This window comes from Mugil cephalus, chromosome 20 (assembly GCF_022458985.1).
Source record: "Mugil cephalus isolate CIBA_MC_2020 chromosome 20, CIBA_Mcephalus_1.1, whole genome shotgun sequence".
In the NCBI taxonomy this organism is placed as follows: domain Eukaryota; kingdom Metazoa; phylum Chordata; class Actinopteri; order Mugiliformes; family Mugilidae; genus Mugil; species Mugil cephalus.
In genome coordinates, this window is record NC_061789.1 from 21,946,800 (window position 1) to 21,969,172 (window position 22,373).

Below are 22,373 nucleotides of genomic sequence, written 5' to 3' on the forward strand. Positions count from 1 at the left end.
TCACTATTGGGGATAAGGCTATTACCCAGGTGCCGTCTACTTAATTTTTAGTATTAATTAAGGAGAGGTTATCATGGTCGGAACATACTAAACATGTCAATAACAAAGTATTGAAATCTATTGGTATCATCAGAAAAATTTGTAGTTTCATATCGCAGAATGCTTTAAATATACTGTAATATAGTTTGATTTATCCTCGTCTTAGTTATTGTAATATTGTCTGGGCCAGCACTTATCCTTCTAATTCACAGAAATTATTAATCACACAAAAGAAACTTGTTAGATTAACCACCTTTTCAAATGATTTGTCTCCATCTACCCCTCTGTTTAAGAAACTTCATATATCGTCAGTCTATGATATTAATTTATTGATAAATATATTCATCTTTCTCACTTGCTACCAAAATCTTTTTATGAATTCTTTACAGTTAACTCTCAGGTCCATTCTTACAACACAAGACATACTGATAAACTTCATCTTCCCTTTTGCCGTACTACACATACTCAGTTTTCTTTAGTGTATAGAGGCTCCTGAATTTGGAATTCTCAACTTCATGTAGTTAAATTATCTTTATCCCTCAATTTTAAGTTAAGACTGAAAGCTTACCTGATAAATCAAGACTCTTTTCCAGTATAGTGGTCTATGGATCATTGCCTCTTCATGTGCTCATACATGCAATTACAATTATTTTACATTTATACACAACCATGTTTTTATTTCAGATTTTTTGTGTGTGCTATAACATGATACTTGTATTGCTCTCCTTTTTGTTGTTATTTGTTTTCTCTCGTTGTTGTTGTTGATCTGTTTTTTGAAGTTTTGTATATTTTGGGGGGAGGTTTTTTAACCTCTCCCGCACGCATTATACTTATTTAATTTCTGTTTGTTTTTTTTTTGTAATTGTCTTTTCTTATGGTGCAAATAAATAAATACTAATTATATATATTCTATCTACAGCCCATCTTTCTTATTTTCTCTTATCTAATCAGTCTTATTTATTTTATGTAACCTAATAATCTTATATATCCTATCTTATCTATTCCTTGGTGAAAGGGTTTGAGCCCATTGAACCACTGAAAGAGGACAGTTTTGAACAGCATATTTCTTTTACTACTACTCTGTATGTAAGAGAGGTGAGTTTGGTGTGTCTCCTCAATGTGTTCCCAGAGCAAGAAAACATCCTCAGTGCCTCGGAGTTGAAATGTTGTCAGAGGACAGAGAGACGTGTCCACTGCAGACAGGGACACAGTGTCAACCTGTACTGCCACGTTGCCTAAATGACAGCATAGCATATTTACTCTGAACCAACAAAAAACATAATGTTATTGTATATGAAAGTAGGCTGAGTGAGTATGTGACATGAGAAATATTTTACTAGTTAGAGATGGATACAGTCGTTCTGTCTGTGCCACCCTGTATAAAATACTCCAGTCAATTCAGTTCATTTCAATTTTATATGCATAGCGTCAATCACAATACAAATTGTCTCAAGACACTTTACAAAAACTGGCCTAAAACCTCCAGAGCATACATGCAATACATGCTTTATACATTTTCATAGATTTAACTTTCATGGCATAACTTTTCTAACTAGCACTGAACACGAGTAAGCCCTAATTAGCTAGCCACGATTGAACAGATTATTACAGGATAGTAACTATTGAATCAACAACCAATAGAGATGTTCAGTCTTACTTGTGAAAAGTAATTCCTCATGTCCTGTTTTGTTCGGTCCTCTGATTTTCCAGGAGAAGCTGCACAGTGCTCCAGTCCAGTGCTTCAGTACCATAGTAGCAGCAGCTGGAGGCTGAGTTTAGACTGGTCCAAGGTGGCGGTGACGTTTCTCACATTGGAGGACTCAATGCTGTGTCTACTCTTTATTATGTCCATGAATGTGACTCCTACTCTTTATTACCAGCATGTCTGTATTAGCTCCTGCCTGCCGTTGCGGCGCCATTTGAAATCACTACATGGCTGGCTGTGAAAAGGCATGTGCAGTCGATCCATGCACTCATCAGTTGATCAACCAATCAGAGAACATTCAGCCAGTGTGGACAGCCCCCTCATCTGAATAACATTTCGTTGTACATGTGAAGTGGTGCATCAGTAAAACATAAATAAATATAAATACATAAACAACATAAATAAATAGCATTTATGTCATATATTTAGGTATTTATTTAATTAATTATTTCTGACATATATTTAGGTATTTATTTAATTATTTATGGCAGGTATTTATTTATTTTTTATTTTGTCAGAATTGGTCCTCCATGCAACAGCCTATAATAATAAAGACTTTACACTTGGAAAACGCTGGATTCTATCCCTGATAGAAAGTGATCGCTACACAAGAGAAATGTGTTTCTTGAGGGATCTCACCGCTCCATTTTTTCGTTTTATTGCTTTAACCTACATCTGCCATCTGGCAGGATGTTGGGAAATCCTTTCAAACGATTTCCACTTTTCCTGTCCCCAACTATTTTGAGAGATACCTGAAAGCATTACCTCGTGTTCTACTGAAACTCTAAGAACAACAAGTAAGCCTGCACTGTGAGAGCAAAGGCATCTATTGGGATGATATAGTACAATGGGGTCTTTACAACATGATGGAGCTAGACCTTTAAGGTTTTCTTTGTGGAGGAGGATTTGAAACTCTATTCTGGATTTTACATGTACAGTGGGTAAAATAAGTATTGTAAATTTTTCATAGTAAACATATTTCTAAAAGTGCTATTGCCATGACATTTTCACCAGGTGTTGGTAACAATCCAAATAATCCATATAAATGTAACCAAAATAAATAAATTCAGAAATTAAGTTATGTGTAATAATGTGATATGACACAGGGAAAAAGTATTGAACACACTTACTGATATTTATTTAATACTTTGTACAAAGGCCTTTATGGTAATGAAGCTTCAAGACGCCTCCTGTATGGAGAATCTAGTAGCAAGCGTTGCTCAGGTGTGATTTTGGCCCATTCTTCCACACAAACGGTCTTTAAATCTTGAAGGTTCCATGGGCCTCTTCTATGAACTCTGATTTTAGTTATTTCCATAGATTTTCGATTGGATTCAAGTGAAGTGATTGGCTGGGCCATTCTAGCAGCTTTATTTTCTGAAGCCAGTTGAGAGTTTCCTTGGCTCTGTGTTTGGGATCATTGTCTTTCTGAAATGTCCGCCCTTGTTTCATCTTCATCATTCTGGTAGATGGCAGCAGATTTTTCTCAAGAATGTCTCGGTACATTTTTCCATTCATCCTCCCTTCAGTTATATGAAGTTTTCCAGTACCATATGCAGAAAAACAGCCCCACACCATGATGTTCCCACCTCCAGACTGTTGGGTTGGTGTTTCTGGGGTAATGTGCAGTGCATTTTGACCTCTTTGGATGTTATGGCATCCAAAGAGTTCAGCTTTGCTCTCATCTGACCAGACTATGTTCTCCCAGTATTTTACAAGCCTGTCCAAATGTTGTGCAGCAAACACACTTTTTCTTCAGAGATGGAGTCTTGCATGGTGAGCGTGCATACAGGCCATGGCCGTTGAGTGCATTGCTTATTGTTTTCTTTGAAACAATTGTACCTGCTAATTCCAGGTCTTTCATGAAGCACTCCACACGTGGTCCTTGGCTCTTGGACAACTCTTCTGATAATTCTTTTCACTCCTCTGTCAGAAATCTTGCGAGGAACACCTGGTCGTGGCCAATTTATGGTCGAATGATGTTCTTTCCACTTCCAGATTATGGCCCTAACAGTCCTCACTGGAACTTTCAGAAGTTTAGAAATCCTTCTGTAACCAACGCCATCAGAATGTTTTGCAACTATAAGGTTAAGGAGGTCTTGAGAGAGTTATTTGCTTTTACCCATCATGAGATTTTGTTCCTTGTGTGACACCTTGGTAATGACACCTTTTTATAGGCCATCAGTTTGGACTAAACCAGCTGATCTTCATTGGCACTGACAAGAGGCAGGATGGCTTTCTGATCACTGGCTTTCCATGCCTTTTTCCACCTCCCTTTCTTCGTGTGTTCAATACTTTTTCACTCTGTTATTTTACATTATTACACATTACTTAATTACTTCTAAACTTATTTGTTTTGGTTTCTTTCTATGTATGAATTTACTTGAGTTGTTACTAACACCTGGTGAAAATTTCATGTCAATAGCACCTTTAGAAATATGTTTACTATGTGATGAGTTCAAAACTTATTTTACCCACTGTATTTTGACGATATTATGTAGATGAAAGAAGGCAGTCCTGGTCCCTTTTTTATCTGCGAATTATAGGACATTTTCTTGTCAAGTATTACACTAAAGTTTCTTACAATATTACTGGAGGCCAAGGTAATGCCATGAACTATCTTTAGAAACATCAAGTTTAAATACACAGGGATTTCAAACATTAAACTTCGCTTGGAGTGCAATTTTCTTTTTAGGGTTGCGAGGGTGAAGTGTGTTTGAAGATAATGTATTAGTATGATAATCTAATGAATGACAAATTCCTTTAAACCAGATAAATAGTTTTATTTGCAACTTTCAGGACAAGAAAAAAGACAATTGGCCAAAAGGGACTCCTTGAACAGCACTGGTCGTTGACTACATTCATTTGCTCCTGTGTTTCTAGGACAGAGATCTTCAACGTCCTGCGGTGTACAGGAGGCTTAGATTGACAGGTGTAGTGTGGCGCTCTGTATGAAACAGTACGCTGTTGAGACAGCGCCTGTATCACTGATTGAGTGAAGTGCTGACTGAAAGATAACGTCTTCTGCCACCATTTATCCTTTACTAAAATATGTTGGAGTCATGTTAATGTGTATATAAATAAATTTAAATTTTCTGGAAGGAAAATATATATAAATATAGGACATAGGAGGTCACAAAATCTTTGGTTGATTAGACAATTTTCATAATTTTATTTTTTTTAAGCATCCCCTCAAAATTAAATTAAATTTGTTTAAATGCACATTTACACAAATCCAACATACTTTAGTGAAGAGATGGATTCTGAAACTCGAAAATAAAGCCCGAAGTGGGCTTTACGCCGCCCACATTCAGATGCTCCAAATATGGGCATGGGGTCGTGTTGGGGCGCAGCTAAGGCAGCTTGAACGTTGAAACCCGCCCACCCAATTCTCCGTTACCTGGTTAGCTTAGGCTACCAAGTTAATCGCTGTCCGAGGTGCTAGCAGCCAGCTAACACGGTGGCCTCACTCCCGGTTTGATGCCATTTGTATAAAAAATTTGTAAAAAAAAATGTAATAAATAATATATTAAATACAGTCATGATTTACAGATTAATGTCTTTATCTCATCTCATCTTCTACTACCGCATCCTCACTAGCGTCGCGGGGGTTGCTGGAGCCTATCTCAGCTTTCATTAATTTCTTTAATTAAAAGATAGGTTAAGTTAGTTGTTGCAAGTTGGGTCACATTTCAATAAATTCTATTGCAAGCAAATAATCAAATACTATACCAATGCATACAAATAAATCATCAATCATAATAATTTTAATAGAAAAATTGACAAAGTCATGACAAAATCATCAACACTACAGTTAGCAAATCTGGTCTGTAATAATAATCGGTGATGTAGTGATGAATTGTTTTCTGAAAGTGTTCTCTGCCTAGATGAGAAGTCCTGATAGTCTAGTTCTTCATCTCATGTAGAACATCTGGATCACCTGAAAGGAATACTTTACACAGACAAATAGACATGTGAAATAATGTATATGTTACTGCACAGAATGTGTATGCGTACGATATATTATTATGAATATTCACATTTTGGTTGTGTCTAACTTCAGCTACTAACATATTACCTTGTTTCAACATTTAGCCTGAATGTTAATACCCGCCAACTCTGTGCTCCCGGGTTAACTCATGCTACTGAGCTAGACTAATTGCTATTTGAGGTGCTAGCAGTGTGTACTATCAGGGTGAAGTGGAATTAGTATGTGGTAACAGGGAGTTTTCTTTTTATCTTAATATAAAATCATGCAACAATATCAAAAATATTGAACAATTGAAGGGGCTCTTATTCTGAAATTCCACATCAGAATGCATTGAAATTTATTTGGTGACATCTTCGGGTGTGTACTATCAGGGTGAAGTGGAATTAGTCTGTGGAAACAATGAGTTTTTCCATTTTCACTTGCGATTGTTAGTCCTTATTTGTAAGCAATTTATTGAGAGATTTAAATTCATTCAACATCTACTATTCGGCAGCCTGTATGTACAACGCTTTTATTTTGACGGGCTGTTTTTTTTATATGTGGATACCATAATGCATCAATTAAGGACGAAGCACAAAAGAGCGTGGCGGCTGGCTTGACGGTGTTCTCCGAAGTGGCGGCTGGCTTTACCGCAGTGCTAGTGCAGTGTTTCCCAAATGCAATGGAAACTTTTGCACTGTACAGCGCTGAAGTTATTAAACTATATTTCTAGGCTATGTGAGCTTCTCCAGAATTAGTTGAATGCCAAATTCTTTCTAGCTTTAGGACTACCTGCTTTCAACTTGGCAATTGTGAATTATGCCAGGGAGCTAGTCTCCTCCTATTCATGACTGTGTTTTTCAGAGGGAGGATTAAATTAAATAACATTTCTTAGAACTGTCCTGTACTGAGTGTTTCTTCATCTCAACAGAGGTCTGTTCTTCAGGCCACCTCCCAGATAGCCAAGACTGAACCCAGCACACAGCTTAATGTCACCAATCTACAACCTGTTCATATCACCCAGGAGGTAAGACAATTCACAACCTCTAACAATGTAAAACATGCAAAATGTAATATATTGGTAACTCATCATGTCTGTGGTCCTGTCCCTTAGCACATAGGTGACCGGGTTAGTTAAAAACTGAAAGACTGCCAACTGTATCATGAGTCAGGACAGCCAGAATGCCTGCCCTTGGGAGCAGCAAACTAGTTCATTATCTCCCCATGTATGTCCTCCTGTTTTACCAGCTGTTGTGTCTCTCGTTGTGTGCATACTGAGGAAGCAATAGGAGTTGGTCGGGGACATAAAATAGGCTGTCGCCATAGAGTTGAAGGAACAATGAATATATAACTAAGTGTAACTTTAATTATTGAGAAGACACTATTCAAATTATAGGCGATAAAACATGTCCTTACAAGGTAGGTAGGTAGGTCTTAATTTTTTTTTTGTGTGTGTTCACAGGTCCAGCAGCATCTCACATCAGTGGCAGTGCAACATGTATACACCAATCAAGTGCAGTATGTGGAAGGAGGAGACACAAACTACACAACCAGCACCATGTTAGAATAACAGTCAATAATTTCCTAACATCCTAACAATCCTTTTTTTCTTCTTTACAGTCTTCTTTACTGATTTACCTTCAGTGTTCTTGCTTTCTAACACATTGTTACATGTCTCTTAACTAGTCGTTCCAGCACTTTCCCTTATGCTGACAACCCCCTGTTCACCCAGACCTCAGCTACACAATATTATGAAGGTCAGCCAACTTCAGGGTCACAGGCGTCCACCGCTGGTACACCTCTGACTGTCTCTGTGACTACCGGCACTACAGGGGGTGTGTCCATGTTTGTGGCCCAGCCCTCTAGTGCAGCGGGAGAAGGGACCACTGTGGTGACATCAGGTGGTACCAACAATGGGTCAGAGGATGGGGCAGCCACCAACAGTGGCACAGCAACCAACTATGTGATCCAGGGGGGTTACATGCTGGGCAGCAGCACCAGTGGAGGGACATCTGGCAACAGTCAGAACTACTCACACACTGCCCGCGCATCCCCAGCCACTGTGAGTATTACTGAGGGCGAGGAGAGTAGTGTGCCGTCGGCAGACAAAAAGGTATGCTGAGGCGCCAAGCGCTGGAACTTCTTCTTGTTTTGTTCTCATCTACACAACCCTTGGGAGGCTAACACTGATGACGTCATAGTTGAGTTTTGTGAAGTGGAAAATGCAATTAAAATTTGTGACTTACGGGCCAGAAAACAGTGCTGTAATATTTTGTATACTGATCACAATGAAACTTTTACCTCTTGAATGAAACATCAATGAAAACATAACCATGACCTCATCATTTTCATACCATTGCAGTGCATGTGGTGACAGGCATTTGTAATTACTTTGAAATGCCCCAACGCTTGACTTTTTGTGATAATGATAACCAAAATGTCATTGGCAGATATCCCATCACTATTCCAGGGCATCGATTCATTGCATACCAAAGTTGTACGCCACGGCACGCAAACAGATGTATCTACGTTTTCATTCCTGACTTGATGATGAAACTGTACAAATTGAGTGATTAGAAAAATGCACTAGCATGCTCTGTATAATAAGGAAAAAATGTGTGTAATGAGTTTGCTAATAAGCAATGTATTGTGTGCATGTATTTGTGTGTGCATTTGCTGGGGTATGTTTTCCTCTTTATATCCATTAGCTTCACTGATTGCACCAACTTTTTTTCCATCACCTGTGTGTCAGGTACAGTGGTTGCTGGACAACTACGAAACAGCTGAAGGAGTGAGTCTGCCACGTTCTACTCTTTACTGCCACTACCTGCTGCACTGCCAAGAGCAGAAACTAGAGCCCGTTAATGCTGCATCTTTCGGGAAACTCATTAGATCTGTTTTCATGGGCCTACGCACACGACGCCTGGGTACACGGTAAGATTGGATCACACACCCAAACTCTGGTACAGAAGACCTAATCAACATATGGGTCTTGACGAGCTAAGCTGATGGTCAGCTATGTGGTGGTGTCAGATCACATATGGCCTTTTGTGGCAATAGTTTTGTGGTCCTGCACCATTGCCACTAGTTGAACCCCTGTTACCAGCTTTTCTGCTAACTCGTTCTATTGAGTCTGAATGGTTGATAAGCTTAGTAAACCAGTGCAGGAGAAGAGAAAGAGATGTGACGAAAGTAAATAAGCAAAGGCAAGGGGGGGCACTTGTAGGAGGCTCTTCTTGTTTTACACCTAAACCCAATTTGAATATTAACATACATGTAGATATTTTCACAACAGTTTGCAGCCAGCAGCCCCTTTGCTGTAATTTGCAATTCTTGATTCAAACATATCCAGTGTGAGGAGATACAGTGGGACAAAAAAGTATTAAGTCAGCCACCAATTGTGCAAGTTCTCCCACTTAAAAATTGAAAATTACCGGCCTCTCTCATCTTTTTAAGTGGGAGAACTTGCACAATTGGTGACTGACTAAATACTTTTTTGCCCCACTTTATCACAGCTAGCTTTTGTTGTTAATAGTTCTCTGAAGTTGGTATGTACATACTGCACATAGACAAGTTAAAATCCTTCAAAAGACTCAGGAATGCCTTAGGAAAAATATCTTGACTAGGTAGTCAAATGTAAAAAGTGACCTCGCACAACTCGCTCAACAATGAAATGAAGATATTTTGGTGGTCAAATGGCACTGGTTCCGCATTTATCTGCATTATTAATTGTGAGGGTCAGTGGTCACTGTCACCTTACCAATAATGTATTTGTTTTAAGCGATGGCATTTTCCATGTTATATACATTTATCGCATTTATCGCATTCATCTGCAATATTAATTATGAGGGTCAGTGCCCACTGTCACCTTACCAATAATGTATTTAAATGATGGCATTTTACATGTTATATACACTAAAGGCCTTCAAAAAAACTTGTCATACAACCAATGTGGATGGTCCACCTAATTTGCCACATTTCCCACACATTTAAGTTCTCTTTCTCCCAACATAATACTATTGGGGAATTTTAATACCACTAATATGCTCACCAGAGACTTTTCATCTTGTTCGGATTGCCTCGGACTGCAGTAATTTCCCACTCACTCCAAGGGACACACATTAGACTATATTTGTTGCTTTTATGTGGCCTCACCTCACACGATTGCACCCCCGTTAATCTTCCCATTTCTGATCATGTGGTGATACTCTTCAATACCAAGCTAATCCTATTCCTCACATCTAGCCTCATTGTATAGTGTTAAAAATATCGACTTATCTTCTTTTACCATTGAAATCAATCAGTTTCACTGAGCACTTGTCCTCTAACAATCTCACGCAAAAACTGGACTTGTTGTGCACAAGCAAATGTACCATAACCATCTGCATTATAAGGATGTTATCTCCACAACAAAAAAAAGGTACTACTCTGATTTGATATGGTGAGGCAAAGGGAACCCCAAAGTCCTTTTCTCCAAGGTCAATAGGATTTCACGTCCACCAGATACTCTACCAACTTACCTCTACTCAACTGCTCATTGCAACAAATGTCATTTTAATGACTGGATGACTGAGAACCTTCACAGACAATAATTTCATGACTTTTTTTAGATCTAAAATTGTCACTGTTCACCAGCAATGGAACTCCTCATCTTGCCCATCTTTCTCTACCCCCCCGGCCCTCTCTACATTTCTCCCTGATGTCTGGCCGTTTTCCATCATCTCTCAAAACCGCTGCAATTACACCTCTAGTCAAAAAACCTGGTGGTGACCCCAGTAACCGAAATAACTTTCGTCTCATCTCAAACTTGCCATTTCTATCAAAAATACTAGAAAAAACAGTGGCAACTCAGATATATGCATATTTATGTACTTCCAAGCATTTTCAACAGTTCCTGTCTGTTTTTTGCCCATTCTACAGCACAGAAATAGATCCCTAATAACCTCCTCATAGCAGCTGACTCTCAACTTTTAACTATTCTTTGTCCTTAACAAAAGTGCAGCCTTCGACACCATCTCCAGAACATCCTTCTTGAACACCTTGGTTGTGTTGGCATCACAGGCACCTGTCTCAAATGGTTCACATCTTATTTCTCCCACTACCGTGAATTTGTCCAGCTGAATAAGATCTCACCCTTAACCTATCACCACAGGAGTCCCCCAGGGCTCTGTCCTGGGTCCACTACTGTTCATCGTTTACCTTCTTCAACTTGACCATATGTTCTGTAAACATAAGCTACAATTTTATTCTTTATTTGTCCACGAAGTTGACCTCTACTATTCCACCCCTGCCCTTTCCGCATGTCTAACAAAAATGAAATCCTGGTTCTCCTGCAACTTCCCACAAATGAACAGCAGTAAAACTGAGGTCCTCCTCGTCGGTTCTAAGTCCACTCTGGCCAACAGTTTCTTATTGACATTAAAAACTCCACTGTACTTCCTTTGCCTCAGGTTAAGAGTCTGGGTTTCATCTTCGACAGCTCTGTATCTCTGGAAACCCACGACAATGTGACTTTACTTTCATCTCCTCAACATCAAAAGACTAGTCCACGCCCTTTTCACCTCACACATCGACTGCCGCAGCTCTGTTCTTTTTGGTTTACCGTCCAAGAGTCTCCACAAAACTTCAACTGGTTCAAAACACTGCAGCCCATATCATCACATAATCCCCTCCATGGGCTACATCACAGTTCTTAGCATCTTTACTGGCTTCAAATAAAATCCCGCATTGAGTGCAAGATCCTGCTACCTACCGCCAAGGCCCTTCACAACCAAGCTTCATCATATTTATCTGAACTTCTCGAATTATACAGGCCCTCACATACTCTCAGATACTTGCACCTCCTACCCGACTGTCCATCATGGGTTTGAGAGCATTAAGTCGCTCATCTTCACACCTTTGGAACATTTTCCCACCTGACATTCAAAACATAGACTCCCTGACATATTTCAAATCCAAAGTCAAGACACATCTTTTTAAAAATGGCTTATTCCACCTAACCTACTCTTTATGTTTTTTGTAAGGTGACCTTGAATTTTTGAAAGATGTCCACAAATACAGTGTATGATGATAATAATAATAATAATAATAATAATAATAATAATAATAATAATAATAATAATAACCACAAGTTCGAAATTCGACCACACGTTTCTTTTTGGTAACATGTAATAAATGTAACATCATGGAAGGAATAGCCAAAGGGTGCCCAGAGAGAAGCGCAGAGATTGTCTCCCACAGTCCTCATTTGTACACATCATCGTATAAAGCTGTCTGTATGAGAATATAAGTTAGTAAACACCCATGCAAAGCATCCAGGGAGGGAGGTTTTTTTAGGGACATCTATAGAGTTCTCAGGACTTTTTACTTCAGTGTAACTTCGTTACACATAAAAGAAAACACTCATAAAAAACACAAGAAAGATAAAAAGAAAAATGAGATCAAATTAAAGAAAAACAAAAACTGTAATCAAAAAATTTACAGAATTAGCATTATATACAAGTTGGCAAAAACAGTGTCCGAGGTCTTTGGCCGTTTGACCAGTTGCATAGCAACAGCGGCATACTGTATATCGTGTTGAATGGTGTCTCCTTGTACTTGTACTTGTGAGGGAGGGATGTAAATTCAAATGGAGCATGTCCACCCGTAGAGTCTGAATTCGGGCACAGACATACTATGGTCCTATGAACCAGATCTCCAAAGCACTACACTCCCTGTGGAGTGTAGTCCATCAATTCTGCTGCCGAAGACCTTACGATCCCCTTGAGGACAGACAGCACCGCCAACCCGAAGCTCCTTCTCCGCTTCTCCACAGCCAACCAGCCTGGCATCCCCAGGACTGGTTTAGCGGGAATCTCAGCCTGGCATCCAAAGCACTTAGGACTCAGTCCAGGCAGCCCAGGGAACATGGACAACGCTAGCAGTTGATAGCAGGAACACACCACCGGACACAATGGCCGCTCCGCCAAATGCCACAGCCAAAAAACTAAAAGTTCAGAGAAAAACAAAATAAAAACAAGTCAGACAAAAAACAACTATTAACACACTAAGGTTATTCTTCACGGAGCTACTGGTGACATGCAGCAACTCTTTCAGGCGCATTTTTCAAAAAAATAAAAATAAATTGTTATTAAATATTAATAAAATTTTAATCAAGGAACCTTTCTTGATAATATACATTTGGCTATTTTGTTTTGTGAAATGGACATTATATTTTTATGCCAATAACTTAAGACTCCATAAGTTCTTTCGTCTTGGTCCCTCGTACTTTCTCCTGTATTGATCAGATATGTGTGAGAAATTAGAAAGGATGTGTCCAATTTTTTGTAAAACCATATTTTATCTATTCTTGATAGCGGTAACTCTAAATACCACTATTATGGGCTGAGAATCAAGGCAGGCTCGTCTCTTCTCCGTTTGATGGAAGACCAACAACACCTTGCCATGAGGCAACAACCATTCTCACAGAAACAGAGGTATTCAAAAAAACACATTGCACATTGTGTCTGTCATTACACCATGTAATCATATCTGTATTTCACATTTCTCAGTCTATATCTATTTCATTCATACAGCCGTTTGTTTTTCCTCTGTTTCTGACACTACATATGTTATTTTTTAACCCTCTCATGGCTCCATGCTAGCCTTATGGCCATACTGAGTTGCCATTTCATTTTACATTGCCTTTGCAAGTCTAAGCCTAGACTTCAATATTTGAGGTTCCTTTGCCCCATTCTCATCAGGTTAAAGCCTGTCCATAAAGTGGAGGGAATGACCAATGGCACAGCAGCTGGAGCAGGACAGCAGCAGCAACATCAGCAGGGGTCAGGTCATGTGGACATCAGCAGCCAGGTCCAGCAGTACCAGCAGTTCTTAGGTGAGGCCCTTTTTAGTGAACAAATATTGGTGTATATGATGGTTTCATTTTCAAAATATAATGTACATTCAGCATTCCTTTTCAAAAATTGAAAATATATATTTCCAATAATCATATCATACTTTAATTAGCCATTAGGATATTACTATTTCTTATGTAGACCCTATATCAACACACTCAATGCTATTAACATTTAATGCTGATTACGCTATGTATAATATTACACCAATGTAATTTATTTTAGCCATTGTTCATGTGTCTTGTGTTTAGATGCTTCTAGATCCCTCCCAGAGTTCCCAGACATCAACCTTGACAGCAGGTCTCTGCCGGAAGGCATTGAGATGGAGCACATAAAAAGTTTTCAGCTGCTGTACAGGGAAAACTGTGAGGTAACCAATTGGCGGGCTGGCACTGAATATTTGCAAGTTTCACTTTTCTATATAGTGGTCAAGGAGTCAGTGGAGGACTACTATGAATGAATTTTGACCAACTGTAACCTATAGATGGCACCACACTAACTTTAAGTTCACTGGAAAACTGAAAATCATATGAGATCCATTTTCAAGTTCTTACAAACACACAGCCTACATCAAAAGTTCACTTTTTGATTGTCCCATGAGAATCTTCATGTCCTCAGAAATTCAGCATTAGATATTTTCTCCATGTTCTTTTAGGCCATACTGGACGTGATCGTTAACCTGCAGTTTACCCTGGTGGAGACTTTGTGGAAGACATTCTGGAGGTACAGCCAAAGTCAGGCTGGAGATGCCACGTTGGCTGTGTGAGTGGTTAGGTTCTTTGGACATTAATTCAAGACTGAGATTTTGTTCTAACATAATAATGAAACAATTATCCTGTTGCAGTAGCAGTACTATTTCCATACAAAGTATGCGTGTCTTGGCAGTCATGATGAGTCAGAGAAGCGTCTCCCAAAATCCTGCCTGGTGTTGCTGTGCAAGTATGAGCCCGTGCTGCGCTGGAGTCGAGACTGTGACAACAGCCTCTACCAAGGCCTGGTGGAGATCCTTATCCCAGATGTCCTTAGACCCATCCCTAGTAAGACTGTACAAGACGTATGATCTCAAAGTAAAGCAAGATGAATGAAATACAATTACAGTGGACATAAGTCATGTTTATCAATATATAAAATGTACTCTTATACAAAGAAATGAATGATCATACCTGAGAACACAGAACACCTCTACATGTCAAATAATTAACATATAAGAAGTCAAACTTTTAATTGAACCACTTTCAAACACTGACACACAGTTTCAACACATTGAAATATATTCGAACAATCTGCATGGCTAAAAATTACTTTTCCAGCAAAGACTTATAGGTATATTGAAAAGGTGTTTGATAATCCTTTGTCAATTACTACCAGGTGCCTTAACTCAAGCCATCCGCAATTTTGCCAAGAGCCTGGAGAGCTGGCTAACAAATGCCATGATGAACATCCCGGAGGAAATGGTCCGCATCAAGGTACAATTTCTTGCAATTGAGCTCAGTATATATTATAAGTGTTTTTTAAGTGGTATGTACAGTGGTGTGAAAACCTAATTTCTTGTTTTTACATGTTTGTCACACTTAAATGTTTCAGACCCCAGACCATCACTCTACCGCTACCCTATTTTACTGTTGGTATGATGTTCTTTTTCTGAAATGCTGTGCCAAATGTAATGGGGCACACACCTTCCAAAAAGTTCAGCTTTTGTTTCGTCAGTCCACAGAATATTTTCCCAAAATTCTTGGGGGATCATCAAAATGTTTTTTGCCAAAACGAAGACAAGCCTTTACGTTGTTTTTGCTCAGCAGTGGTTTTCGTCTTGGAGTCATGTAGGTCATTTTTGCCCAGTTTCTTTTTTATGGTGGCGTCATCAACACTGACCTTAAATGAGGCAAGTGAGGCCTGCAGTTCTTTGAATGTGTTGGGGTAATTTTGGTCAGCCAGCCAGTCAGTCACCACTGTTCCATGTTTTCACTTACGCCATTTGTGGATAATGACTCTCACTGTGCCAGCTGGGATAGGCTCCAGAAACCCCCGGGACCCTAGTGAGGATTAAGCGCTATGGAAGATGAGATGAGACTCTCACTGTGGTTGACTAAGAAATGGCTTTATAACCTTTTCCAGACTGATCGATCTGAATTACTTTCTTTCCTATTTGTTCTTGAATTTCTTTGGATCTGAGCATGATGTCTATCTTTTGAGGATCTTTTAGTCTACTTCACATTGTCAGGCAGGTCCTATTTAAGTGATTTCTTCATTGAGAACAGCTGTGGCAATAATTAGGCCTTGGTGTGGCCAGATAAATTCTACACAGTTAATTTCTGTTTTAACAGGAGAGGCAAACACTTTCACACACAAGGCCATGTAGGTTTGATTTTTTTTTTCACTTAATGAAACCTTTGTTTAAAAACTGCGTTTTGGGTTTACTTGTGTTATCTTTGGCTTATAGTTAAATTTGTTTGATGATCTGAAATGTTATTTGTGACAAACATGCAAAAAAGAAATCACTAAGGGTCCAAACACATTTTCACACCACTTCATACTATGGTGACAGAAGTATACCGTAAGAGAGTAAAGACTACAGAGTGAGACTTTTGCTACTGCTATTCATGAGAGAATGGTTGGGAGAAGACTGAGGAATAATATACTACAAATAATGGGTTGATGAGTTACAGGTGTGCAGATGGCAGACCATGCTTGTGACTGCTATTAACAGAAAAACTGGGTAGCACTAAATCTCATCCTACTCAGCACAAAACATTGGTAACATCAAGCCTTTTGGGGACATACTGTATGTATGCTTGTTTGCTCTCACGAGAAAGTATTTATGTGACTGACCCATAATCTTCTTACTTGTCTTTTCACAGGCAACGTCAGCCAATGCATTTGCTCAGACACTGCGTCGCTACACCAGCCTGAACCACCTAGCCCAGGCTGCCCGCGCTGTCCTCCAGAACACAGCTCAGATCAGCCAGATGTTGTCCGACCTGAACCGCGTTGACTTTGCTAACGTCCAGGTTAGTTTTGTCTTTTAATATTATCCTCTCGCAACATTCATGTGACATCTAATGCATAGGTCTTCAGCAGGAGGTCCGAGACCCCTAGGGGGTCAACAGAGGTACAGCAGGGGGGTCGCAAAATCTTTGGTAGATTTGACATTTTTTATATATTTTTTAAATTTTGCCCCACAGTTTACCCCTACAAATTTCAATTTCTTTAAATACTATACTAACATGTATCCAACATATTTTATGGGATAAATGGAGGCAGAAGACGTTATCTTTCAGTCAGCACTCAATCTGCGATACAGGAGCTGTCTTGACAAGGCACCGTTTCATACAGAGTGCCACACTAGCTGACTGAAAGAAAAAAAAAAAAAATGTGTGTGTGTGTATATATATATATATATATATAAACACACACACACACACACGCATGCATGTAAGGTAAAAGATAAGTAAAAAATTGGAACCTGTGTATAATTTATCATAGCTTAATAAAGAATGCAGAATTATAAAAATAATGTGTATTTATAAATGGCACTTGGCAGAGTTTAATATGGAAGTAGTAGTTAACCTCTCCATCAATTTGGGGCTCCTTGGTTTGAAAAACATTGAAGATTCCTGAGATAATGGATTAGTTGAATCTTGCATTGATTTTAATGGTGTTAATATTCAACCATTTTTTTCATGTGTTGCATGTTTAGCCAGTGTGAAGTTTTTTTGTTTGTTTTTTTTTGTTTTGTTTTTTTGTCCAGATAGCCTTCTTGATCTTGTTGTCCTTCAGGACATTCTGTTAGAAAAACACAGAACATTACCCTTGTATTAACTAATTACTAACTAATCCAAGATACAACTGCCCACTACTTTGCCCATTTTCAGGAACAGGCTTCATGGGTGTGCCGCTGCGAAGATCGTGTTGTCCAGCAGTTGGAGCAGGACTTCAAACTGACCCTTCAGCAACAGAACTCATTGGAACAGTGGGCTGCTTGGCTTGATAATGTGGTCTCCCAGGTCCTAAAGCCATACCAGGAAAGCCCTGCCTTTCCTAAGGCCGCAAAGCTCTTCCTTCTGAAGTGGTCCTTTTACAGGTATGATAGGGGAGCTGTTAAGGTCAACCATTAGGGTCAGGGGTCATAAGAAATGGAAGAATGAAACTGGAATTGTTGTTGGAATTGTTTGTCAGTTGTCTTCCATTATTATTGTAATCTATAGCTCCATGGTGATAAGAGACCTGACCCTGCGGAGTGCAGCCAGTTTTGGATCCTTTCACCTGATCCGTTTGCTTTATGACGAGTATATGTACTACCTTATAGAGCACAGAGTGGCACTGGCTAAAGGAGAGACCCCCATTGCTGTTATGGGAGAGGTACCAAACACACACATACAACACAGATAACTGCATATAATAATCTAAGCAATATTTACATTACTAACCCATTCCCCTCTTGTCATTAGTTTGCCAGTCTAGGACGGGGTCTGAACCAAGTAGATCCTGACAAAGGTCTGCACTTTTTTTCTACTTTATTTCACACTAACTGCAGTCATGTTTCAGGTGTTGTTTGTTACCTTCTCTATTACGTTTGTCTGCAGAGGAGGAAGAGGAAGAGGAAGAGGAGAGTGATGAAGAAGGCCAGGAGCTGTCCCTTCCTTCAGATGGGGCTGTGCTAGGAGAGGAGTCACTTGAACCACCTGCCAAGCTGGCAAGAACTGACCAGAGAGTCCTCTTCTCCTCTGGGTCAGGTGATAATTAATCACTGGGCTGATTATATAATTGTACACAAACAAACAGATGTACAAAGAACATTAATTTATACACCACATGTGTACATACTGTAGATTTTGTGAAACAATCCGTAACTGCTGCTGCCTGGATGGCACAATCAATTTTGGCACCATTGATTAAATTAATAGGGTGTGGCTTGAGAAGCATAATGTTTCATGTTTCTCTTCACATTAAGAGAAGCATAGAACATTTAAATCCTTGGATGAATCTGGAAAAAATAAGTAAAACTAGGCATGTTTTATGTGTGTCATTGCATTACACCCTGTACCCTTGCTGTCTTCTTTCTGATAAACTTATGCTCCCCATACATCCTCCTAAAACTGTAATTCCTGGAACATCTGGAATATTTTAAATACCAGTCTGATAGTGAATTAACAGCAGATTCAACAGCAGGAGGCTGCAAAATAAACTTAACTGGTAAATGGTTAATTTAATTGCTACTAATATGTTAAATGTTATGGTGAAACAGAAGGCATGAGATGTTTGTGACAGCAGGCAGATGGGATTTCAGGTGGGTTTGTCTAGTGTGTGTGTGCCTGTCTGCTTTCTTGTTTCTGAAAGCTCATTGAACATGCTTTTCGTGTTTGTTTGATTGTGAGCCATGTCAAGTGTTGACTGTTGTAGATATTTTCTAAGGCATTACATTTTAATTTGGGAGGCCTATTTATATTTTCAGTTTCTTCTTTTATTCGGATGTAAAGGAAATGTTCTTGTGTTCTGAAGAGTGCCTGTTGCAGCTGTTACACACACTTGTAAAGATAAATCTATGACTGTGGAATAGGGACTCCCATTAATTGCTGCAAAAAACATCTTTCCTTCTTAAACATGTGATTCTATGAGAGAGGTACTGTAGACATCACATTTTATGTTCAAAATGCTTAAATGTTATACATATAGTAAGTTCCTAAGTTTCTCTGTGGCCTCATATTCCTTTGCCTCATTTATATATATTTTTCCATGTCTGTGGCAAGCTTTTGTGGCAATTTGCTCTGATCACAAATCATTAATTTTAAATGTTGTTTTTTTTTTCTCTGTTTTGAGGACTGTGCCTGAATAAGAATGGTGATATTATCATATTCTACTGTATATTTGTTTTGTTTTGTTTGTTTTGTTGTGCAGTGTATGGTGATGTGTTGTCACATATTATAAGCAGAATTTGTGTGCTATATTGATTTGAGATTCTCCATCCAGTTGTCAATTCTATATCATGTCTGATGATTTGTCCACAAACAGGCTAAGGCCCTGCCTCTTTGCACATGTTGAATATTGTCTTTTAAATGTTCAGTTATTTGAAATGTTTTTAATTTTCTCTGAATCTTAGTTGCATTTTTAATGGTGAGGTGGAGGTGTCTGATTTTATTCATATACCTCGTACCACCAAGTGTTTAGAAAATTTGATGAGAGCAGTCCTCCACCAACATTAATTTCCTTCATCTCAATGCATTTCTGCCCCTCTGCCAATGGCTTAGTTTTGTTTCAAACATCCATGTTCTTAAACACCGTTCATTGAGACAGGTTGTCGTAAACGTGTCCCTTTTTTAAAAGTTTTTTTTTTTTAATGCAGTCTTAAAATTGCTGCCACACCTGTTTTAACAGGTATTGCCAGCCCTAAACCAGCACATTATCTTTTATATTGAGTCTAAAGCTACCACTAATGAGTAGATATCATTCCAGTCTTTTAATTTTCTAGAGCAGAGAAAATGGCCATTGTTTACCCAATCATTTTATAGTGCACAATCTTTCATGTATAAACGGAGAAGAAAGAGGCAGTGTTTTATGACTTTTGTTTTGCTAATCAGTAGGATTGTGCCTTTGGAGGTGGTAGAATGCAATTAAAATGTTTTAATTTTAAACAAATACATTAAAGAATTTTTGAATTGCATTTGCATCCCTGCTTGTATTTTACAGTTGCAAGAAAAAGTATGTGAACCCCTTAGAATTACATCATCTAAGTCACAACGACAAACAAGGAACACAGTCCGCTTAAAGTAATACCGCACAATATGTGTGTTTGTGTGTCTGTATGTGTGTGTACATATAGACACACACTCACTGGCCACTTTATTAGGTACACCTGATCTATTGCTTGTTAACACAAATAGCTAATCAGCCAATCACATGGCTGCAATTCAATGCATTTAGGCATGTAGAGGTGATCAAGACAACTTGCTGAAGTTCAAAACAAGCATCAGAATGGAGGAAGAAGAAAGGGGATTTTGACTTTGAACGTGGTATGGTTGTTGGTGCCAGATGGGCTGGTCTGAGTGTTTCAAAAACTGCTGATTTACTGGGATTTTCAAACACAACCTTCTCCAGGGTTTACAGAGAATGGTCCAAAAAAGAGTGAGCGGCAGTTGTGTGGATGAAAATGCCTTGTTGATGTGAGAGGTCAGGGGTGAATGGACAGACTGGTTGGAGATGATAGAAAGGCAACAGTAACTCAATAATCACTCATTACAACTAAGGAATGTAGAATACCATCTCTGAACAGACAACACTCCCAACCTTGAAGAAGATGGGCTACAGCAGCAGAAGACCACACCGGGGGTCACACCAGTCAGCTAAGAACAGGAAACTGAGACTATAGTTGCACATCACAACATTAAAGCACGGATCCATCCTGCCTTGTATTAATGGTTCAGGCTGGTGGTGGTGATGTAATGGTGTGGGGGATATTTTCTTGGCACACTCTGGGCCCCTTAGTACAAATCAATAGCGTAGCCACGGGTGTGCATGGGTGTGCCGGTGCCACCCAAAGAAGCAGCTGGCACACCCAAAAAATTTTATTTGATATTCTGATATCACTACCTGTTACAAGTTGCTCTGTGGAGAGCCTGCTTTCAGTTGTAAACAGGATTAAATTCACCAGCACAGCTACAATGCTCACAGAGAGACTAAATAGCATGCCGTTGCTCATGTTTGAAAAAGAGCTTGTGGAAAAACTGGACTCTGATGAAATTAAAAATCCCTTCAAGGCCAAACCATGCCGTCTTGCCCTTTAAATTGAGAGCTGCGCAGTGCGCACAGGTAAGCAGCAATATTGTGGTGTCCTTTACTCTGCCGTTAAGTCCAGTAGTTGTGTTCAGATGGTTAAATAGCATTGTTGATCTTGCATAATGTGGATAAGTTATGGCTCTGTGAGAGTGCATGAGTGTGTTATATTTCACTATGTTCATCTCACTGGGCACGCAATGACTGTGTGTGTGTTGTTTTTTTGAGAACACAATGTGTGCTTTTTGTATTACTTTATTATTTATTTATTTGAGAGCACGTCACGTGTCACGTCTGTTTAAAATAAATTTGGCACACCCAGTATTTGCTGGTGCACACACAATGTCTTTTTTCTGGCTTCACCAGTGGTAGAAATTGAGCATGGTTTAAATGCACAGTCTACCTGAGTATTGTTGCTGACCATGTCCATTCCTTTATGACCGCAGTGTAGTGATGGCTACTTCCAGCAGGATAATGCACCATGTCACAAAGATAATATCATCTTAAACTAGTTTCTTAAACATGATAATGAGTTCACTGTACTCCAATGGCCTCCACAGTCACCAGATCGCAATCCAATATTTCACCTTTGGGAAGTTGACATGATATGATTGACATCATAGATCTGCAGCCGACAGATCTGCAGGATGCTATCATGCCAATATGGACCTAAATCTCTGAGGAATGTTTCCAACAACTTGTTGAAAGTATACCACGAAGAATTAGGGCAGTTCTGAAGGCAAAAGGGGGTACAACCTTTTACTAGCAAGGTGTACCTAAGAAAATGGCTAGTGAGTGTTTATGTATGTAGTCTATTCATTTCTGCTCGCTTCTGCAGTCTGCTCATTCTATATGTATAAATGTCCAAGTCAAGAAAATATGTTCATATGTGAAAAAAAAGAGAGAGAGAGAGAGTAAAAAGAGATCAGTGCAGATCTTCAAGGCTCATCTGCTTCTGGAAGGAGACACACTTTTGTCCAGGTCGCTAGCATCCTTG

General features: G+C 39.1%; 1 protein-coding gene across 8 annotated transcripts in view; it reads left to right on the forward strand.

Annotated features, from left to right (window-relative positions):
- rfx1a (regulatory factor X, 1a (influences HLA class II expression)) overlaps positions 1–20,267 on the forward strand; it is a 35,532-nt gene extending 15,265 nt beyond the window's left edge. For 4 of the 8 annotated variants that reach the window (XM_047572683.1, XM_047572688.1, XM_047572682.1 and 1 more), the window contains exons 4-18: positions 6,646–6,741; positions 7,177–7,274; positions 7,401–7,827; positions 8,467–8,648; positions 13,070–13,189; positions 13,457–13,590; positions 13,861–13,979; positions 14,265–14,371; positions 14,495–14,646; positions 14,978–15,075; positions 16,468–16,617; positions 17,482–17,690; positions 17,815–17,968; positions 18,058–18,103; positions 18,193–20,267. In XM_047572683.1, coding sequence (XP_047428639.1) covers positions 6,646–6,741; positions 7,177–7,274; positions 7,401–7,827; positions 8,467–8,648; positions 13,070–13,189; positions 13,457–13,590; positions 13,861–13,979; positions 14,265–14,371; positions 14,495–14,646; positions 14,978–15,075; positions 16,468–16,617; positions 17,482–17,690; positions 17,815–17,968; positions 18,058–18,103; positions 18,193–18,353 — 2,253 coding nt within the window. In that variant the 3' untranslated portion in view covers positions 18,354–20,267. The remainder of the gene's footprint in view (positions 1–6,645; positions 6,742–7,176; positions 7,275–7,400; positions 7,828–8,466; positions 8,649–13,069; positions 13,190–13,456; positions 13,591–13,860; positions 13,980–14,264; positions 14,372–14,494; positions 14,647–14,977; positions 15,076–16,467; positions 16,618–17,481; positions 17,691–17,814; positions 17,969–18,057; positions 18,104–18,192) is intronic. The other 4 variants (XR_007111048.1, XM_047572684.1, XM_047572685.1 and 1 more) reach the window with 4 other exon arrangements.
- The last annotated feature ends 2,106 nt before the right edge of the window (positions 20,268–22,373 follow it).